A 20,903-nucleotide genomic window follows, 5' to 3' on the forward strand; every position below is an offset into this window, starting at 1 on the left:
TGAAATTCAAGTTTAGTAGCTAACTTCAATATGTAATTTTTCAGCAACCAAAATTTCAAAATGATATCAAACTGAATGCAGTGTTTGTTTAAAATATACAGACACCAAAATGTTAAAAAAAAAAATAGCTCAATTGGTTAATTTATAGGAAAAGAAGTAAAGAAATTCTGAAAGATTTACAAGTATAACAAGTAATTATAACATCATAAATATAGCTAATTTGTTGACTGAGCACAGTTCTTTAAAAATAAAACTACTACCACTTGTCTCAAGGCTTAGTGGTGGCACAGTGGATAGAGCACTGGGCTTCAAACAAAGCAGACTCATCTTGATGAGTTCAAATCTGGCCTCAGACTCTTTCTAGGTGTGTAACCCTATCCAAGTCACTTAACCCTGTTTGCTCTCAGCTCTCTATTTGTAAAATGAGCTGAAGAAGTGGTCACAAAGAGTCAGACATAAGTCAAATGATCAAACAACAAAAATTTCCCAAAATGCTTGAAAATTAAGACAGATACATTTTAACATAATTAAACTAGACACAATAACACATTTCCTTTATTCATTCAAGTCTGTTTCCCTGCCTTATTCTTTCAATGTTAATTTTTTTTTGTATAATCTTTTACTACTTACCCTTTATACTTTGGAGATTTGCATTTTTCCAGTAGTTGCTGTTCATCATCTTTATTAAACATTGAGGTCACTTCTTTCCAGCCTCGGAAACTGGCTCCCTGAACCTAGTAAAAAGATTTTTAAAAACCCAAAAAATCCTATAATATGAAATAGCAAGCAAGCAGGTCAAAATCTTACAAATGCTTTTAGACCTTATCCTAAGTTTTACAGCATCCATTATATTGACCACTAAAGTCCTACTCTTATGCCTCTTAATGGCAGAGTTCTGATGGGATATGCCTGCAGAAATTGGTTCTGGTAAGTTGAAAAGGTTTTTAATTGTCCAAGGACAGACAATTTCTATTGAATTAAGACCATCCTTAGCTAAATGAAGATACGTAGGACCAGAAGGCTACTAGCTTTTGAATTTGGCAGGTAGAGGCGATAAAAACTCATGAAAAACCCATGAAGGAGGAGGTAGAACCAAGATGGCAGGGTAAAGGTAGCAATTCAGTCCAACTCTCCCAACATTCCCCTCCAAACAACTTTAAAATAACATCTAAAATCAAATTTTGGAGCAAGAGAGTCAGCAGAAGCTAGAGTGAGACATTTTTCCAGCCCTAGACAACTTAGGAAGCAAGCAGTTGTGAGGGGGCTTAGCCTACAGCACACAGAGTGAGACAGCATCACTTGTGGGCCTTAGTGGTGGCTGTCATAGCAGCAGCAGCAGCTTCCAAGGCTCAAAGTTCAGAGACAGTAAGGTGGGTGGTGTAAAACGACTGATCAGAAAGATTACAAAGGACCCTTAGCTAGCACCAGGCACAGGACCCTAATGCATTGTACATATGCAATTCCAAGGTCAAGAGGAGTATAAGCACTTGAAGGAACAGGAGAGCAGAAGCCCTAGTTACAGTTTCAAGACAGAGGGGAGCACCAGCACATGAAGCTACAGGACAGCAGTGAGCTTTCCTGGGTAAAGACCAAGGAAAAGACCAGGAAACAGTGACCATACCTCTCCCCACACCACTTTGAATGTACCAAAAAACTTACAGACCCCCTAGAACTAGTTCTGAAAAAGCAGCACAAAAAAACCTGAAGCTTGGAACAGTGCCCCATTCCCACTCCGGAAACAAAGCCCAACTTTAAAGTTAAAAGTCAAGAAATAAGCTAGAAAAATGAACAAACAACAAAAAAGGACTCAACTATAAAAAGTTAATATGGTGACAGGGAAGACCAAAACACAAACTCACAAAAAGACAACAATGTAAAGACTGGGTTGGCAATACAAAAAATACTAACGAAAATAACACCCTGAAAAGCAGAATTGCTCAAATGGTAAAATAGGGATAAAAATTCACTAAGGAAAAGAACTCCTTAAAAACAAACAGGTGAAGTGGAAAAAGTGGTACAAAAACTTTACTTCTTCAGTGAACACCTTAAAAATCAGAATTAGACAAAACAGAAAAAGAAGTATAAAAACTTACTGGAGAAAATAATTCCTTAAAAATTAGAATTGGGAGGGGTGGAGCCAAGATGACAGAGTAGAAAAAGGACTTCCTCTCACAGCTCCAGCTCCCACCTCCCCCAATTCTTCGAAAAAATGGCTCTAGACTAACTCTGGAGCTACAGAACCCACAAAATGACACAGAGAAGCTAACTTCCTGCTGAGGACAGCCCGGCAGGCCGGCAGCAAGCAGCCAGCAACAAGCTCTGGGAGCTGGCCCCATCCCCGGCTCGGAGGTCTTAGCCCCAGGTGGAGGGACTTCATATCACCAGTAGCTGTAGTGGTTTCCAGAATTATCAACCCTTAGATGCCAAGGACAAAGTGAGAGGTCAGTGCAGTGTGGACTTTGGGACCTGGAAATTCAAAGTGCAATCCAGCCTTTGCCCCCCGGGGCCAGAAGCGGCTGAGGAGCCGCCAAATGGCAGCTTCAGCTCCTGGTCTGCAGATTGTAGGGGTACCAAGCGACCATTCTGAGGGGTAACTGGTCTTGCTTTAACTTGCTTGGATATGGATTACAGTCTAGGGTGGGGGTGTTGGGGTGTGTGACTAGCTTGCCAGAGCATGTGGAGGATTCAGAGAGGGCACCGAACTAATACCTTCGGCAGCTGAGAAAAACCCAGCGTTTGGGATAAAGTTCCCATTTCTGGTAGCAGAGTTCTATTGTGGCAAAAAGCCCCAAAATCAAGAAACTGAGTGGCAACATGAGCAGGCAAAGGAAACAAAGCAACCCAACTTCACACTCCTATTTTGGGGACAAAAAGGATCAAAGCATGAAATAGCAGGAAGACAGTGAAGTCAAAACTCCTGCACCAAAAGCTTCCAAGAAAAATACGAGCTGGTTACAGGCCATAGAGGAGCTTAAAAAGGATCTTGAAAAACAAATAAAAGAAGTGGAGGAAAAATTGGGAGGAGAAATGAGAACAAAGGAATAAAATTATGAAATGAGAGTCAACAACCTGACTGAAGAAAATAACACCTTAAAAAATAGACTAACTCAAATGGCAAAAGAGGCTCAAAAAGCCAATGAGGAGAAGAATGCCTTAAAAAGCCAGATGTGACAGATGGAAAAAAATCTCAAAAGATCACTAAAAAGAATCATTCCTTCAGAATTAGATTGGAGCAAATGGAATGGAAGGTAGTGACTTTATGAGAAATCAAGATACTATTAAACAGATCCAAACAAATAAAAAATAGAAGGCAATGTGAAATATCTCACTGGAAAAACCACTGACCTGGAAAATAGATTCAGGAGAGATAATTTAAAAATTACTGGACTACCTGAAAGCCATGATTAAAAAAAGAACCTAGAAATCATCCTTCCAGAAATTCTCAAGAAAAATTGCCCTCATGTTATAGAACCAGAGGGCAAAACAGAGGTTGAAAGAGTCTACCAATCACCTCCTGAAAAAGATCCCAAAAAGAAAACTCCTAGGAATATTTTAGCAAGGTTCTGGAGTTTCCAGATCAAGGAGGAAATATTACAAGTAGCCAAGAAGCAACAATTTGAATATTGTAGAAACACAATCAGGATAACTCAGGACCTGGCAGCTTTTACACTGAGGGATCAAAGGGCTTGGAATATGATATTCTGGCAGTCAAAGGAGCTGGGATTAAAACCAAGAATCACCTATCCAGAAAAATTGATTATCATGTTCCAGGGAAAAATATGGTCATTCAGTGGAACAGAGAACTTTCAAGCATTCTTGATGAAAAAACCAGAGTTGAATATAAAATTTGACATTCAGATATTAGAGAAGGTAAACAGGGAAAAGAAATGATAAGGAAGTTACCAAAGTTAAACTACTTATATTTCTACATGGAAAAATGATAATTGTAACTTATGAAACTTTTCTCAGTATGAGAATAGTTGAAGGGAATAGAAATGTATATATGTGTGTGTATATGTATACATATACATATGTGTCTATATAGAAGGTATATGGGCATATGAATACATATGTGAGTGTGTGTATATATGTCTACAGGTATACATAGCGGGCACAGGACCAATTGAATAGGAAGGGATAATACTTAAAAGTGAAATTGAGAGGTGAGAGAGGAATATAGAGGAGATGGGGAGAGACAGAATGGGGTAAATTATCTCATATAGAAGAACCAAGGGAAAATTGTTACAATGGAGGGGAAAAACAGGAAGGCAAAAAGGCAAAAAGTCAACCTTATTCTCATTGAATTTGGCTTAGAGAGGGAATGACATACACGATAAATAGGGTATCTCACCCTATAGGAGAGTAGAGGGGAAGGGAAAGAGAGGAGGGATAATGGAAGGGAGGACAGGCTTGGGGGGAGGGAAGTTGGAAGCACCCACTTTTGAAAAGGGAAAGGATCAAAGTAGAGAACAGAATAAGTGGGGAGTGGGATAGGACAGAGGAAAATATAGTCAGTCTTCCACAATGTATCCCACTATGAACATGTTTTGCGTAGCTACTCATGTACAACCTATATTGAATTGCTTATCAAGTGAAGGGGGATAACAAGGTGTAGCGGCAAGCACCCCAAGCATCCTCAGGGTGGCTGCCAACACAGGTTCTTGGATCTGCTTTGATAAAGGAAAGCAACTCAAAATGGGTTAACAAGGTTACTTTAATCAGTCAAATATGTATCATTTACCTAGTTCAGGGGGAAAAGGTCAGCACCCTGAACTTCAGAATATACAGACAGAATTATCAAGACAGAGAAACAGATCAAGTAGACAAGTTTCCGAACTGTCCAACCATTACATCCATACGAAATCAACATCTGGGTTTTTCAAAGGGGGGGGGGGGGGGCTCTCAACAATGGCTTCCCAGGTCTCATCTGATCAATCACAGAACACTTCTCAAAGTGAGCCCCCAAAGCCTCAAATCAGGGTTTATATAGCCTTCTCCTGGCTCAGAGAATGTAACAACCTTATTGACCCACTGACCAATCAAAAAGTATGTACTGAAAAACAAGCCTCCCACCCCAGGCTCCAGGTGCACTTTAGCCTAGGGGCAGGGAAGATCTTTAAAATTTACATTCCCATTACACAAGGGAGGAAGGGAAAGAATCTGGAATCCAAAGTTTTAAAATCAAATATTTAAAAATATATATACATATTATTATTAATATTTTACATGTAACTGGGAAATGAGACATACAAGCACTGGGGCATAGAGATCCACTGTGCCCTACTGGAAAGTCAAATGGGGAATGGGGGAAGATATGGGAGAGAGCAAATTGGGGGAGGGGATATTCAGTGGGAACGCTGTTTTGGGGTGGTGGGTAGGGAAAATTGGGGAGAAAATTTGTAACTCAAAATCTTGTGGAAATGAATGATGTAAACTAAAAAATAAAAAAAGAAAATTTTAAAAAATTTAGGATTGGGCAAGTGAAAGCCAATAACTCCATAAGAAATCAAATAAAAATAAAACAAAGACAAAGAATAGGAAAAATGTGAAATATCTCAGTGAAAAACAACTTATCTGGAAAATAGATCAAGGAAAGAAAATTAAAGACTTACTGGACTATCTGAAAGCCATGGTCAAAAAAGGAACATAAAAATCATATTTCAAGAAATTATAAAAGAAAAATGCCCAGATAGCTTAGAACTAAAAGATAAAATAGAAATGGAAAGAATCTACTGATCATTTCTCAAAAGCAAAATCCCAGGAATATTATAGCCAAATTCCAGAGTTCCCAGGTTAAGGAGAAAATCTGGTAAATAGCCAAAAAGAAACTATTCAGATACCATAATTCATTCACATAAAATTTAGTAACTTCCATGTTAAAGGAGCAGAGGAGGGGTTGGAATATGATATTCCAAAAGGCAAAGTAACTAGGATTAATCCTAATCTAAAATGAACCAAGAATAATCTGTCTAGCAAAGCTGAGGATAATCCTTCTGAGGAAAAAAATGGGCACTTAATAAAACAGAGGACTAGCAAGCATTCCTGCTGAAAAGACCAAAGCTGAATAGAAAATATGACATTCAAACACAAAACATAACAAGTTAACTTTGTAAAGAGACTTTATAAGGCCAAATTGTTTACATTCCTATATGGGAAGATGATACATATAACTCCTAAGAACTTTATCATTATGAGGGTACTTAGAAGGAGTCTACATAGACAAAGGGCATGAGTGTGAGCAGATTATGTTGAGAGACCTTAAAAAATATGAAGGGGTGATAAAGAGGCATACACTAAGAGAAGAGTTTTCCGGAAAAGAGGGAAAAATTATCTCACACGAAAAAGGCATGCAAGGAAAAGCTTTTTACACTGGAGGGGTAAATGTGAGGGAGATGGCTGGGCAACAGTGAACCTCACTCTTACTGAAACTGGTTCAAAGATTTAAGAACATACACATAATCATTTGGGTATAAAAATATCTTACCCAACAAGGAAGCAGGAGGGGAAGAAGATGAGAAAAGGTGGAGTAGAGGGGGTAGAAATGATAAACGAGAGAGCAGATTTTTTTAAAAAAAATTACAGAAGTCAGAAGCAAAACAAGATTTTAGAGAAGGCACATGGTAAAAAGAGAGAAAAGGATAAACAGAAAAAAACAGAAGGGAAATGTACACTTAGTAAGCATAACTGTGAATTTGAATATGATGAACTCATCCACCAAACTGAAGCAAATAGCAGAATGGATTACAGATAATTAAGTACTATCAATAAGAAACATATGTGCCCCAAACAGCAGAGAAGTCAAATTCTTAAAGGAAAAGGGAAATGAATCACAGGAAAAGTAAAACTTTACTAGTGGGGAACCTAGATAAATCTAACCATAAAATAAGAAAAGAAGTCAGAGTAGGATTTTAGAAAACTTAGATATGATAGACCTCCGGAGAAAACTGAATGGGAATAAGAAGGAATATACTTCTTTTTCTAAGCTGTAGATGGAACACTCACAAAAACTGACATATATTAGGGCAGAAATATGAATATTAATTGATTAATTAAATTAATTAATAAATATGAAATGCTCCCCTTGGAAAGGGTCTTGGAAGCATAGGCTAAAATTTATTAGAGGCTAAATAAGCTAACTTTAAAAAATGAGTAGGTCAAAGAACAAATCATAGAAATAATAATTTAAGGTGGCTAGGTGGCACAGTGAATAAAATACCGGCCCTGGAGTCAGGAGGACCTAAGTTCAAATCCAACCTTAGATACTTACTAGCCAAGTAACCTTGGGCATGTCACTTAACCCCAATTGCCCTGCCTTCCTCCCTCCAAAAAGAAAAAAAAATAATAATTTCATTAATGAAAGGAGGACAATTAAACAAAATACTAAAATTTGTGGGATGAAGTCAAACTAAACTCAGCAGAAAATTTATCTCTAAAATCTTTTATCAATAAAAAAATAAAAGAGAGCAGAAATGAATTGGACAAGCAATTTTTTAAAAACTAGAAAAATAATAAAAAAGCCCTAATTAAAAACCAAAAATAGAAATCCTGAAAATCAAAGGAGAGATGAATAAAATTCAAAATTAAAAAACTACTTGAACTAATAAGTAAAACTACAAGTTGCTTTTAAGGGGGGCAAACAGTAAATAGATAAACTAATGGTTAATTTATTTAAAAAAAAGAAAAACAAATTGACAGTATAAAAACTGTATGGATGAATGCACCATTCATGAAAATGAAATTAAAGCAATAATTTTGCCCAATTACATGTGAATGAATTTTGACAATCTAAGTGAAAGAGATGAATATTTACAAAAATATGTTGCCCAGATTAATGGAAGAGGAAAAAGAATACTTAAACAACACTATCTTAGAAAAAACAAATTGAACAGGCCATAAATAAAGTCCCTAAGAAAAAATGCCCAGATCCAGATGAATTCACAAGTGAATTTTACCAAAAATCTAAAGAACAATTAAATCCAATACTATTTAAACTACTTGAAAAAAAAAAAGGCAAAGAAAGAATCCTGGCAAATTCCTTTTATGACATAAATATGGTTTTGATACTCAAACCAGGATGAGCAAATGCAGAACAAAAAACAAAACAACAAAAAACTCTATAAATCAATTTCCCTAATGAATATTGGTGCAAAAATTTTAAATAAAAGAGTAACAAGAAGATTCCAGTAATGTATCACAAAAATGATACACCATAACTACATAAGATTTATATCATAAATGCAGAGCTGATTCAATATTTGGAAAACTATCAGCATAACTGATCATATCAACAATAAAAAACAAAATAATTTGGAACTATATCCAAAGGGTATAGTGTAAACTATGCATACCCTTTGACCTAGTAATACCATTACTAAGTCTGTATCCCAATGAGATTAATAAAAAAAAAAAAAAGAAAGTTAAAGAACCTATATGTAAAAAAATGTTTACAACAGCAGCTCTTTTTGTGGCAGAGAATTAGAAATTAGGGGATGCCCAGCAATTGCGGAATGGATGAATAAGCTGTGGTACATAATTGTGATGGAATACTATAGTACTGTAAGAAATGATGAGCAGAATGGTCTCAAAAATAACCTGGGAAAACTATTAGGAATTGAAGCAAAGTGAAGTGAGCAGAATTAGGAAAACACAGTACATAGTAGCAGAAATATGATACAATGATCAACTGTGAAAGACTTAACTACTCTGATCAATACAATGATCCAAGACAATTCTGAAGGACTTATGATGAAAAATGCTACCCACATTCAAAGGGAGAACTGATGAAAGCTGAATGCAGACTGAAACATAATGTTATCATTTTTTTCATTTTTCTTGCTTTTTTTTCAACATGGCTAATATGGAAATATGTTTTGCATGTTTTTTCATGTATAACTGACATAGGGAGGAGGAAGAGAGAATTTAGAACTCAAAATGAAAATTAAAAATTAAAAATAAATGTTTTTTAAAAACTAAGACAGGAAATAGAACAATATTTAATTATGAGTACTGTGTGACTTTTTTTTTAATGATAAAAAAGTAGGGTGCAACAATTAGAATTTGGGCTTCAATTCACCATTGGGTACCCTCTTAGGCTGTAATGTAAATGTTAAAAGGAAAAGCACTATGTTGTAGTCAGTCCTTTGCACACAGCAGGGGCTCAATTATTTGATGATTGGTTATAAGCTCATTAGACTGTCAATTCCTTGAGGGAAGGGTCTATGTTTTATTTCATCTTTGTCTCCCAACTTATTTAACACAATGGCAGTGTCACAGTGTTTAATAGGTGTTTGTTTAATTGAAGTAAATTTGATGCTATTAAATTTGTAAGATAAAGCACATCTTGATCACTATTCTTTCTGAAGAGTTCTTGCAAAAATCAAACAGTCCCCAACAAGGTAAGACTTCACAAACAGACTTTAATCATTATGAAGATTTGAATGATAACCATAACTGTACTTCAGAATTTGTTTAGGGAAATTTTTTTCCTAAGTAGTACTTGAAATCCTCAAATAATTCTGGCCATAGAGCATATAGTAGTATCATCTTCACTTTTGTGCAACATTTTCTACTCAAAACTATAAACAAAATTATAATGCTAAGAACTGTTTGGGATTCTGAATTATGATATACCTTATGGTATGTATTAAGGTCTGGGTGTACAAAAGTACATAAACTCACCATTCAAAACAAGAATGACTAATACTTCATGAATTTATATGTTATAAGTAATTACTTTACTCTTTGTTCCTATAGATATCATTACTGGTCCCACCACTGATGTTATTGATAAGAAGTGGCCCCCTCACAAAAATGCCTTATCACAAGGCATAACAAGCTGAAGGAGAAGAATTCCAGACTTTGGTCAATTTTTCAAATACCTGAAAGGAAGAAAGCTGTGCACAACATTTTATCACAGTTAACTTAAATTTGTGCTCATTCGTTCATTCAAAAAGCCTAAGGGGCTGCTATGTGCTGGTACTTGGTACGGGAATATACCCCTAAACAGTTCCTGCCCTCAAGAAGCTTACATTCTATGTAAGGTGAACAATACGAGTACAGGTAAGTATATAGAAAATATATACAAAATAAATACAGACAAAATATAATGGGAGGAGGATTGGATAATTAAATGGAAGTATCAAAAAGTCATCTTACAGTAGATAACAGTTCAGTTAAACTTTGATAGTATTCTACATGGTGTAGATGAAAGGGAAGTGCAATCCAAACATTGAAGACATGCTATACAAAGGCATGGAAAGAAGAAATGAAATGGAATATATGGGGAAAAGCTCCTCAAAAAATAGCTTACATTCAATCAAGGAGACAACATTTACATCTTTAAATATATATAAAATAAACACAAGGTGGAGGGCACTGTTGCTGGGGGGATAAAGACTCCATGAGTAAAGTGGCATTTGAGTTGAGTTTTAAAGGAAATGGAATTCTAAGGGGCAGAAGTAATGCATTACAAGCATGGTAGAGCACCAAAGCCAAGTAGATGTAAGAGATGGGAGTATAGTGCATGAAAAATAGCGAGGAGGTTAGTATGGCTGGACCAAGAAAGGCAGCAAAGTATAATGAAGTTGGAAAGGTATGTTGTAACCAGGCTGTGAAAGATTTCAAAAACCTAAAAGTGAACTTTATATTTGATCCTAAAGGTAAAAGGAAAATAATTCTTGAGTCTTAACAGTGTATGGTAAAACCTCCAAGTTTAAGAAAATCACTTTGGCAGCTTTGTGGAAGATTGATTAGGGAGGGAGGAACCTGAGGCATGAAGGTCATTAGAAAACTACTGCAATAGTCCAGGTGAGGGGTGATAAGGGTGTTGACCATGTGAATGGAGAAAAAGGAAACGAAGCGAATTCTTTGAAAATGAAAATAAAAACAGCAATATTTGGCAAGTGATTTTATATACATACGTGTGTGTGTGTGTGTGTGTGTGTATGATTAAGAGGGAGTGAGGAGTTGAGGACATTGTCAAGATTGTGAACCTGAGTGTTTGGAAAGATGGTGGTACCTTCACAGAGAGGGAAGTTTACAAAAGAGATAGATTTGGGAGGAACAATAATGAATTTTGTTTTGGATGCGTTGAAATTTAAGACCTCACCAGGGCTTACAAGTCAAAATGTCCAACAGGAAGTTTAGCCTACAGCTAAGAAGACATTTCAGGGATAGATTTGTACTACAGGAAGTCATCTGTACAGAGATGATAATTAAACCCAAGGGAACTAATGAGGTCACCAAGTGAGATGCGTAAGGATGGTCTTCATTGTTGGTTTCCAGAAATACAGTCATATCAACCAGCATTTATTAAGTGTTTACTATGTGCCAGACATGATGGTAAACACTGGGAATACAAATACAAGCAGAAATAAAGACCATGGCTGCCCTTGAGTAGCTTATAAACAGAAAATGGTGTAATGGACTCTTACTGTACTCTAAGAAACAATGAATATGTTGAATACAGAGAAGCATGGAAAGATTTAACATAAATTATGCAGAGTTATGTAAAGAGACAAGAAAATAATATTCAAAATGACAACAATGTAAATGAAAAACCAATGAAACCATCATGGAAAAATCGCACGAGACAAATGAAAACTCAATGTTATAAACATGAACTCAAAGAAGAAATATGAGAAGATATCTCTTCCCACTCAAATAAGATAACATTTGTAAGGTGCTCAGGACAATCTCTCTTAGGCACTTAAAAAATGCTTATTCCTTTTCCCTTTCCAAAGGTGGTAGGTCCACAGCTGTGGAACACTGCATATGTTTTCAGAATCATTTTTAATGTATTTACTGGTTGGTGTATTTACTGATTTTTTTTCCTCTTCTTAAAAAAATTTACTATATGGAATAGATCTCTGGGAAATGGGAGAAGGAAAAATTTAAGTGATATAAAAAGAAAAGCTATCACTATAACTTTATAAAAAAGAAAGCAAAGTCTACAAAATTACAAAGAACAAATATGGCTCCAAAGAAGAGATATGAGAAGATACCTTACTCCTTTAAAGAGTCAGTAGGGGTTCACGGGTGTGGAACAGTGCATATATTTACAGATATTTTCCATTCACTGATTGGTTTTGCTGACTTTTTCTCTTTTCTATTCTCTTAAATAAAGTTGGCAGGGTAGTTGCAGCTAAATAGTGTTTTAATTAGGATCAAATATAGATCTCCCCACTCAAGAGAGTACAAGGGAGAGCAGGTTTCACCATCCTTGGAAAGCTTCAAATATAGTTCCATCAAACAAATGAAATCTTCCTCTAAGTACTAGCCTAGATAATTACAAAAAAAGACTCATCAATCCACAAAACAATGAAGAATATGAAATGGTCCCTCAGTCCTGTGCAACCCCCTTCTACTTGCTTCTATAGTAATGGCAGCAAGGTAGTAGAAAAGAGAATAAAGTGAATACGCTAAGAATTTCAGTTTGTAGACTATTTTTAAACATTAGCTTAATCAGTTACTAATGGATAGTATTCTAAATATAAAATCCTTTCCCAATGATCTAGTGAAAACATTATTGAGGAACATGTATCATGTCAAGTTTGGTACTCTTACTGCAACCAAAAGACTAAAGAACCAGATTCCCCATTTTAAATATAATTGAAAAGCCAAAATGTTTCACAAACTCGCTTGTTTTTTGGAATATTTTTCATAACACAAATATTTTCCTACATAATTTCCATTTTACTTTACATATATCCTTCAAAAGGTTTCATTTTAAAGGCATTAAAAATATCAGTTTCATAGCCGGAAGTGTGATTAGGGAATCATCTTTCTGTAAAGATGAATATGCTGTCTAGAACAGATTAGAGGATGTGTTAATTGGTTTGCCATATGCCAATTTAACATCAAATACTTTTAAGCATAATGACCTGCCTAAATCCTTTACATTTATGCATTTCTATTTTTTTTATAACATGCATCACAGTCCTACTCTAATCATTCATCATAGCATGGAAGACAATCCTGAATTCTTAGACTATGGAAGTAAAGTCTACATGTTAGTAAATTCTCTTAAGGAAAAAAAGATTTTGAATATGGTTCCAATTGCAATTATAAATTAGTTAGACCTATCCTAAAAGAGGGACATTACTAGTAGATTGGGCACTACATGACAAATTCCTTAACCACAGAATCTCATGAAAAAATTCTTAATTCTATGTGGCCCTCTCTAGTGCTGCTGTGCCCATATCAAAGTGGTATAAAGGGGGGAAAAGTTAATATCTGAGGCTAAATTTGAACTCAGATCCTCCTGACTCCAAGGCCAGTGTTCTATTCCCTGTGCCTAGCTGTCCCTTTTCCCATTGGATTGAAAGTCATTTGAGAGAAGGGATTATCTTTTACTTTACATGTATCCCTAGCATTTAACACATTGCCTGAAACACAGTTAAGTATTTAAAAAACATTTAATGACAAAAAGACAAAAATAAAATTAAAATATTAAATGATACAGAAGCATAAAAACCTACAGAGATAAATTTGAAATATTTCATATGAAATTAATTCATTTTATTCTAAAAATCATGTGCCTAAATAAAGAGTTTTATCTTTTTATATTTATCCAAATACCTGTAGATTCTGGAAATGGAACATGGCAAGTAAATATTCTCTCCCTCCATAGGGATGAGAAGAGGCAGATAAGGTGGGAGAAAGTGAAAGGGAAGGAGGGAAATGACTAGATTCTTTTAATCTATGCCCCTCATTTTACATTTGAACATAGGTCCAATAAAGTTATTTTTTTTGCTGTAAAGCAATTTTACTTATTGTACCTAAGGTCATAAAGTTATTACTGGCAGAGGTCAGATTTTTAGCTTTCAATACAGTGCACTTTCAACCATAGCAAATGTGCTTCCTATTCACTATTCAAAAGAGCTAAGGAAAAACGAGAACTGTATCTCTGGTTGTAGTCTGAACAAACTGAAGCACAATAGGAAGGTATATAAGATAGGATAGCTAGAGCTAAGATGATTCGGATTTTCAGTTTATTGCATCTAGCATTTAAGCACCTGTTTGCTAGATCCTGAGCCAGATACTAAGGATATAAAGTCAAAATTGAAATAGAATGTCCTCAAAACAAGATATTCTCACATTGTATTGCAAGTAAACAACATATACATGGATGAGTAAATGCAAAGTAACTTCATGATGCAGGAACAACCAAATATTCAGGGAATTAGGAAAGATACTTTTGAAGGGGGTAGTATTTGAGCTGCTCTTGGTATTCTAAAAGGTAGGCTAATTGGGGAGAACACTGCTGACATATACAAAGGCATGGAGGTGAGAGACTATGGGAAACAGCAAACAGAATAATTTGACTAGAGTACATAAAAAGTTACATGAGATCATTCTGGAAAGAGATCATTAAAGGGATTTAAATTTAAATAGTTTGAATTTTATCTGAGAGGAAGAGACATTGAAGCTTCTTGAGAAAGGGAGTAACATGGTCAGACACCCATGCTTTAAAGATATCACTTTGAGGGGCAGCTAGGTGCCACAGTGAATAGAGCACAGGTCCTGAAGTCAGGAGGACCTGAGTTCAAATCTGGCCTCAGAGAGTTAATACAAAAACTAGCTATGCAACCTTAGGCAAGTCACTTAACCCCAATTGCCCTTCAAAAAGAAAAAAAAGAAAAAAAAATAGCACTGACAGCTGTGTGAAAACTGGATTTGAAATGGGAGAGACTAGACGCAAGGAGACAAATTAGGTAAATTCATCTCAAAGCCTGTTTTAGGTGATGCTAAAAGAAATCAAAATAATAATAGCTCACAATCATTTATTACTTTTGCTTTTCTCCCTAAAGCTGAGATATAAAGATATTAGCAAATTCTTAATTAGGGTCATGTCCTGAATTTACACTCGGAGCCATTGGCTTACTTGAAGAGCAACTGTGTTTACTACCAAGAAATGCCACCAAAAGTTTAGATTCTTCAATTTGGCAAGTAAATATGAATTGTACTGGATTAATATTTACCAAAAGGGCACCCAAGTGTTAACAAAAATTTTTACAAAATGATAGCTCTGGGTTATTAGGCCAAATTCTTCATAAAGAGAATTATCAAAATATTCCCAAATGACTTTGCTAAAAGCTATTATGCAAGTCAAAATTTTAAGACTACAATTACTTATACATACAATCTTTCAGGGTTTTAAAAATAATTAGGCTAGCAAAATTTCCATTTGGCCCTCAAAATAGACCATTTTCCTCTCCTAAGTCCTTAGGGTCTAGCATCCTGAAATTTTGTCCAGAATATTCCAAAGATACTTAAAGACAGAGATAATTTGTCATGTCTATCCCTCCCCAAACATTTCTCCCTAAGTTCTAATAACTTACTGTTCAAGTTACTTTTCTTCCAGGACTTTTTCTGCAAATAATTATATGTAATAATTTAAATTATTAGAATATTTGAAGTTACAGTAATGTCTAAAGTTCCTAGAACATCTATTTAAAGCATCTCACTTCTCTGGGATATAAAAAATTGTCTCCAAGACAGCTCAATTCAAAAATCACTACTTCAAATCTATTAAGGCAAACCTACTTCCTACAAACCTAGTATGAGACCAAAATTGCGGTATATATTTTTTTTCAAATAAATGGTGAAGGGCAGAACCAAGATGGCAGAGTGATATGAAGCAATGCAGTGAGACCTTCTCCACAAACACATCTTAACAGATCTAGAAAAGGCATGAGACTGAATTCTGATGGAGAAATGAAGCAACAAATCACAGAATCCTTTGGACACTGGAAATGGGGTCAAACCAGGAGGATGCTGCACAAGAAGTACTTCAGCTCCTAGGCAAGAAGAGGTCTTGGACTCATACTGGGGTACCCCCTGACCCACAGTGGGGCACTGTAACAAGGAAAAATGCTAAATGGTAGTTCTGTTGCTCACTTCAAACAAGGATAAGCTGCTTAACATTAATATATAGGGAGATGATATATGTGTCCCCTCTATCCTTATCAGGTCTATTATGGAGGGAATCCAATTAGACAAGGCCTAGGAGTGGTTCTATTATATCTTGATTATCTTAAGGAAAAAAATAAAAAGAGAGAAGAAAAGGAACATACTTGGGAGTATAAAGGAGGAAAGGGAAATGAAGGTTAGGGGAAAATTAACTTACATAATTAGAGTGTACAAAGAGACATCTATACAAGGAGGAGAGGGTGGGGGAGGCATGAACTGATCAAAACATAGAAGAAAATGCAAACACACAGCTGGATACAGAAATGTATTTCACTCAGCCGTGAAATATGAGGGAAAGAGGAGAAGGGGAGCTAGCAGGAAAGTAGATTAAGGGAAAGATTAGATCTAAACAAAGTAAATTCTAAAGATGCTATTAAAATATTTTTAACTCTTTTTGAAGAGGCAAAGAACAGGAATCTGAAGAGGTGCCCACAAATCTGGGAATGAACAAACAAGTTATGGTGTATAAATATCACGGAATACTATTTTGTTGAACTCTTATTAGCAATAATGACAAACCAGGATTCCAGAGGACTAACAATGAAACATGCTACCCACCTCTTGATGCAGAGGTGAAGGATTCAGAATACAGAATGAGACAAATATTTTTTTTAAGACATAACCAAAGGGGCAGCCAGGTAGCACAGCAAGTAAGAACACCGGCTCCAGTGTTGAGAAGACCTGGAGTTCGAATCCCGGGCTCGGACACTTAGCACCCACCCAGAAACACCTGGCCGTGTAACCTTGAGCAAGTTACTTAACCCCAATTGCTTAGGGGCGGCCAGGTGGCTAAGCGAGTAAGAGCACCGGCTATCAAATCCCGGGCTCAGACACTCAGCACCACACCCAGAAATAACTGGCCGTGTAACCTTGAGCAAGTTATTTAACCCTGATTGCTTAAAAAAAAAAAAAAAAAGACATAACCAAAGTGGAAATGTTTTAATTGCCTATATATGGTAGTGAGTATTGTTTTTCTTGTATTCTCAATGGGGGGGAGGGGCAAGAGGGAGGTCAGAAGAATGATTTTGACTGATTAAAACAAAATATTAACAGAAAAAAACTTTAGAACTCTGATCAACACAATAACCAAGCAAAATTCCTGAGAAGTAATGATGAAAAATGCTGCCCACCCTGTGAGAGAGCTGACGAACTTGGTTCAGGATTCAGAGCATAGATTGAGATGTATTCTTTTGAGACATGACCAATGAGAAATTGTTTTGCTTTAATATATACATGCTTTGGGGTGGCTAGGTGGTGCAATGAGCAGAGCACCGGCCCTGGAGCCAGGAGGACTTGAGTTTGGATCTGGCCTCAGACACTTAACACACAAACACACACACACACACACACAAAAACTAGCCGTGTGACCCTGGGCAAGTTACTTAACCCCAATTGCCGTCCAAAAAGCAAAAAAAAAAAAAAATGTATACACACACACACATGCTTATAACAGATGTTTTGTTTTGCTTGTTTTCTCAAAATGCTGGGGTGTGGGGGAAAGGGGGGAGGAAAAGGAACTTGGAAAGAAACAAGGTTGATCTTTTAAAACAAAATGATAAACCTTAAATGCAAGAATGTAATGAATGTTGCATAGTTAAAAAAGATTTAGTAAAATTCAAAAGAAAAAAAAGAATGTTCCTGAACTGCCTTATTAGAGGTATTACTCTAGTCTGGAACATTCAACTCCCTTAGAACCCTTTCATTCCATCTCAACTATATATATATGAGGTAAATATACTGGAGACATGATAGAGATCCTGAATAATCTATAAGAAAGTAACATAGAAATGTCAGTCAGATCAGTGGATACCACATAGAAGTATACATGCTCTAAATTTTAGCTCTGGATACATTAATTTCTAAATTATGCAATAATATGAAACTAGTTTCTAAAATGAAGGAGGAGCTGTTATGTTTTTTTTCTAACAGCTGTCTGAATTTATCTCTTTCTGTGAGCCTTAATCTTAGTTATTAAACAATTTCTGGGATTCAGATGTGGTGCAATTAAGTCCCAATTCTTGTTTCTTCCTTGTGACTGTCAGGCAAACCACTTCACTTTCCTGTGCCTCAGTTTCCTCTTCTATAAAATGATGGGGCTGGATTTGATGATCTCTAAGGTCCCTTCTAGCTCTAAATCTCTGATCCTAACCTTGTAAAATAGAAAAATGTGAACAGAGAGTAACATTAACTTCTCACTAAATTTATATGAGCAACAAAAGCTACCTGGCAGATGGCATTCACTGCTGATTATTATCAAGGATGATCAAAGTAATGCAAGGGCCTTTATATGCTTCCCTGCCCTGTTCTTCCATCTGATAAAAAACACTACTACTTACTGTGGAATAAAACTTGAAATTCCAGAAGCACATAGTGAACCAATATATAATACAATGGACTTAGCCATTTACTTAATTAGATTTAGAATTGGAACAAAGTTGGGAACCATAGCAACTTCCACCTTCTTCATTATTCCAGATTACTAACATACAGTAAAACCAGTGTTCTAAATTGTAATATTGGCATTATGCACTAAGTTCTGAAAAGATGGTACATTTAGGTTGAAGAACAATATGTGGCACGAGTCAATTTTAAAAATTTAACATCCTGTACAAATTTTTTTCCCATGAAAAAGCTCAAGATTCGGGAAACTTCAAGTGACCTTCAAACTAATTGGAAAAGGATAATGAGAATGTTATATGAAATAACTTTGAAAATATAAATATAGGTTACTAACACATTAATATACACATAAAATTCATGTAAACCAAAGTGAAAACATCTTTGTTTACACACAGAAGCACAATATTCCACAGACATATATATTTGTCCAGTATGATTTTCATTTAATATCTAATCACTTTATTAATTATGAACTAGGTATTTTTTCTTTTAAGTATTACTAGTTGATCTAATTAGAATTACTTTAAATATTCACACCAGGGAAAGTGAACAAAAATGTGCATGATTCAAAACTAACTTGTATTGTACAACACAGGTTTGATTAAATAATCCAATAATTTACTTCAGGAAGCCACAATAACTTTTTAAAAGTCATATCTTTCTAGTAAAGCAAGTTGAAATAATTTTGTACTTCAAAGCATACAAACCTTAAATTTGCTTCTAGGGCTAGGCACTTCCTAGCTGTGTGATTATAGTGATTAAATCGTTTATCCTTTCTATGCCTCCATTTCCTCATCTGTAAAATTAGGATAACTATTCTTATAACACCTATCCCAGATGCAGTAAGGAAAGTACTTAGTACATTTTAAGAGCTTATATAAATAAATGCACAATTAATAATACCTATTTCAGGAGTTCAGGAACCAAGATGGAGGCATAGAAGCAGGAAAACTCCCTGTGCTCTCCCCATAACCACCTCAAATACCTATAAAAAATGACTCTACAAAAATTTTAGGGCTACAGAACCCACAACGTGACAGAGAGAAACAAATCTCCTGCTAAAGACAGCCCAGCAGGTACATAGGAAGGGTTCATCATAGCCTGTTGGGAACACAGCCCAGCCCTCCTCCGCCCCAAGCCCATGGTTTTAGCCTCAGGGCAGTCCCACCAGCCTTGGCTAGTGGGACTTCCGGAGATTAGATCACCAGCAGCTGCAGCAGTTTCCAGAATGATCAACCAACAGATGCCAAAGCCAAGTGAGAATTCAGTATAAACTTTGGAAACAATGAATCCGGGAGTGTGGTTGGCACTCTTCCCCCCCCCCCCCCCCCCCCCCCCCCACCAAGATGGAGGCATAGCCCCCCCCCCCCCCCCCCCCCCCCCCCCCCCCCCCCCCCCCGGGAGAAAAGGCTGAGGCGCTGTGGCCACTGCCACATGGCTGCTTCAGGCTCCTGGCCTGCAGACTGTATGGGGACCAAGCAACCATTCTGAGAGATAATGGCTCTTGCTTTAACCTGCTTGGATCTGGATTGCTGTCTAGGGTGGAGGTGCTGGGGTGTGTGACCAGTGATCCAGAAAATGTAGAGGCTTCAGAGAGGGCACCCAACTAATAGCTCCAGCAGATATGAAAACCCCATCAATTTGGGACAAAGCTCTCCTCTTTGGAAACAGTTATACTATAGCAAAAACCTCAAAAGTCAAGTAATTTAGTGGCAACATGAGCAGGCAAAGGAAGAAAGCAAGCATAGCAATCAGACTTTGGATTCCTTTTTTGGGGACAAAAAGGATCAAAAAAGCATGCAACAGCAGGAAGACAACAAAGTCAGAACTCCTGCAGCAAAAGCTTCCAAGAAAAATATGAACTACTTACAGGCCATAGGGGAGCTTAAGAAGGATTTTGAAAACCCAGTAAGAGAAGTGGAAGAAAAATTGGGAAGAGAAATGACAATGATGTAAGAAAATCATGAAAAGACAGTCAGCAACCTGACTGAAGAAAATAATACCTTAAAAAATAGACTAACTTAGGGGCAGCCAGGTGGCACAGTGAGCACTGGCCCTGGAGTCAGGAGGACCTGAGTTCAAATATGAGTTCAAATCTGGCCTCAGACACTTAACACAAAAACTAGCTGTGTGACCTTGGGCAAGTCACTTAACCCCAATTGCCCTCTCCCCCCCCAAAAAAGACTAACTCAAATGGCAAATGAGGCTCAAAAAGCCAATGAGGAGAAGAATGCCTTAAAAAGCCAAATTTGCCTGATGGAAAAAGAATCTCAAAAGCTCACTGAAGAGAATCATTCCTTCAGAATTAGATTGGAGCAAGTGGAAGCTAGTGACTTTATGAGAAATCAAGATATATTAAACAGATACAAACAAATGAAAAGATAGAAGGCAATGTGAAATATCTCACTGGAAAAACCACTGACCTGGAAAATAGATCCAGGAGAGATAATTTTAAAATTATTGGACTACCTGAAAGCCATGATCAAAAAAAGAACCTAGAAATCATCCTCCATGAAATCCTCAAGGAAAAC

The 20,903-nt window shown here is 36.4% G+C and overlaps 1 protein-coding gene across 2 annotated transcripts in view; it reads right to left on the bottom strand.

The window, feature by feature from the left end:
- Window positions 1-20,903, bottom strand: part of TDRP (testis development related protein) — a 64,760-nt gene that overhangs the window by 3,761 nt on the left and 40,096 nt on the right. For both annotated transcript variants that reach the window (XM_069065390.1, XM_069065389.1), the window contains one exon: window positions 631-734. In XM_069065390.1, the coding sequence (XP_068921491.1) occupies window positions 631-734 (104 nt within the window). The remainder of the gene's footprint in view (window positions 1-630; window positions 735-20,903) is intronic.

This window comes from Petaurus breviceps, unplaced genomic scaffold, assembly GCF_028583685.1.
Source record: "Petaurus breviceps papuanus isolate PSGF00001 unplaced genomic scaffold, PetGlider_PUasm1.0 90686, whole genome shotgun sequence".
Classification (NCBI taxonomy): Eukaryota; Metazoa; Chordata; class Mammalia; order Diprotodontia; family Petauridae; genus Petaurus; species Petaurus breviceps.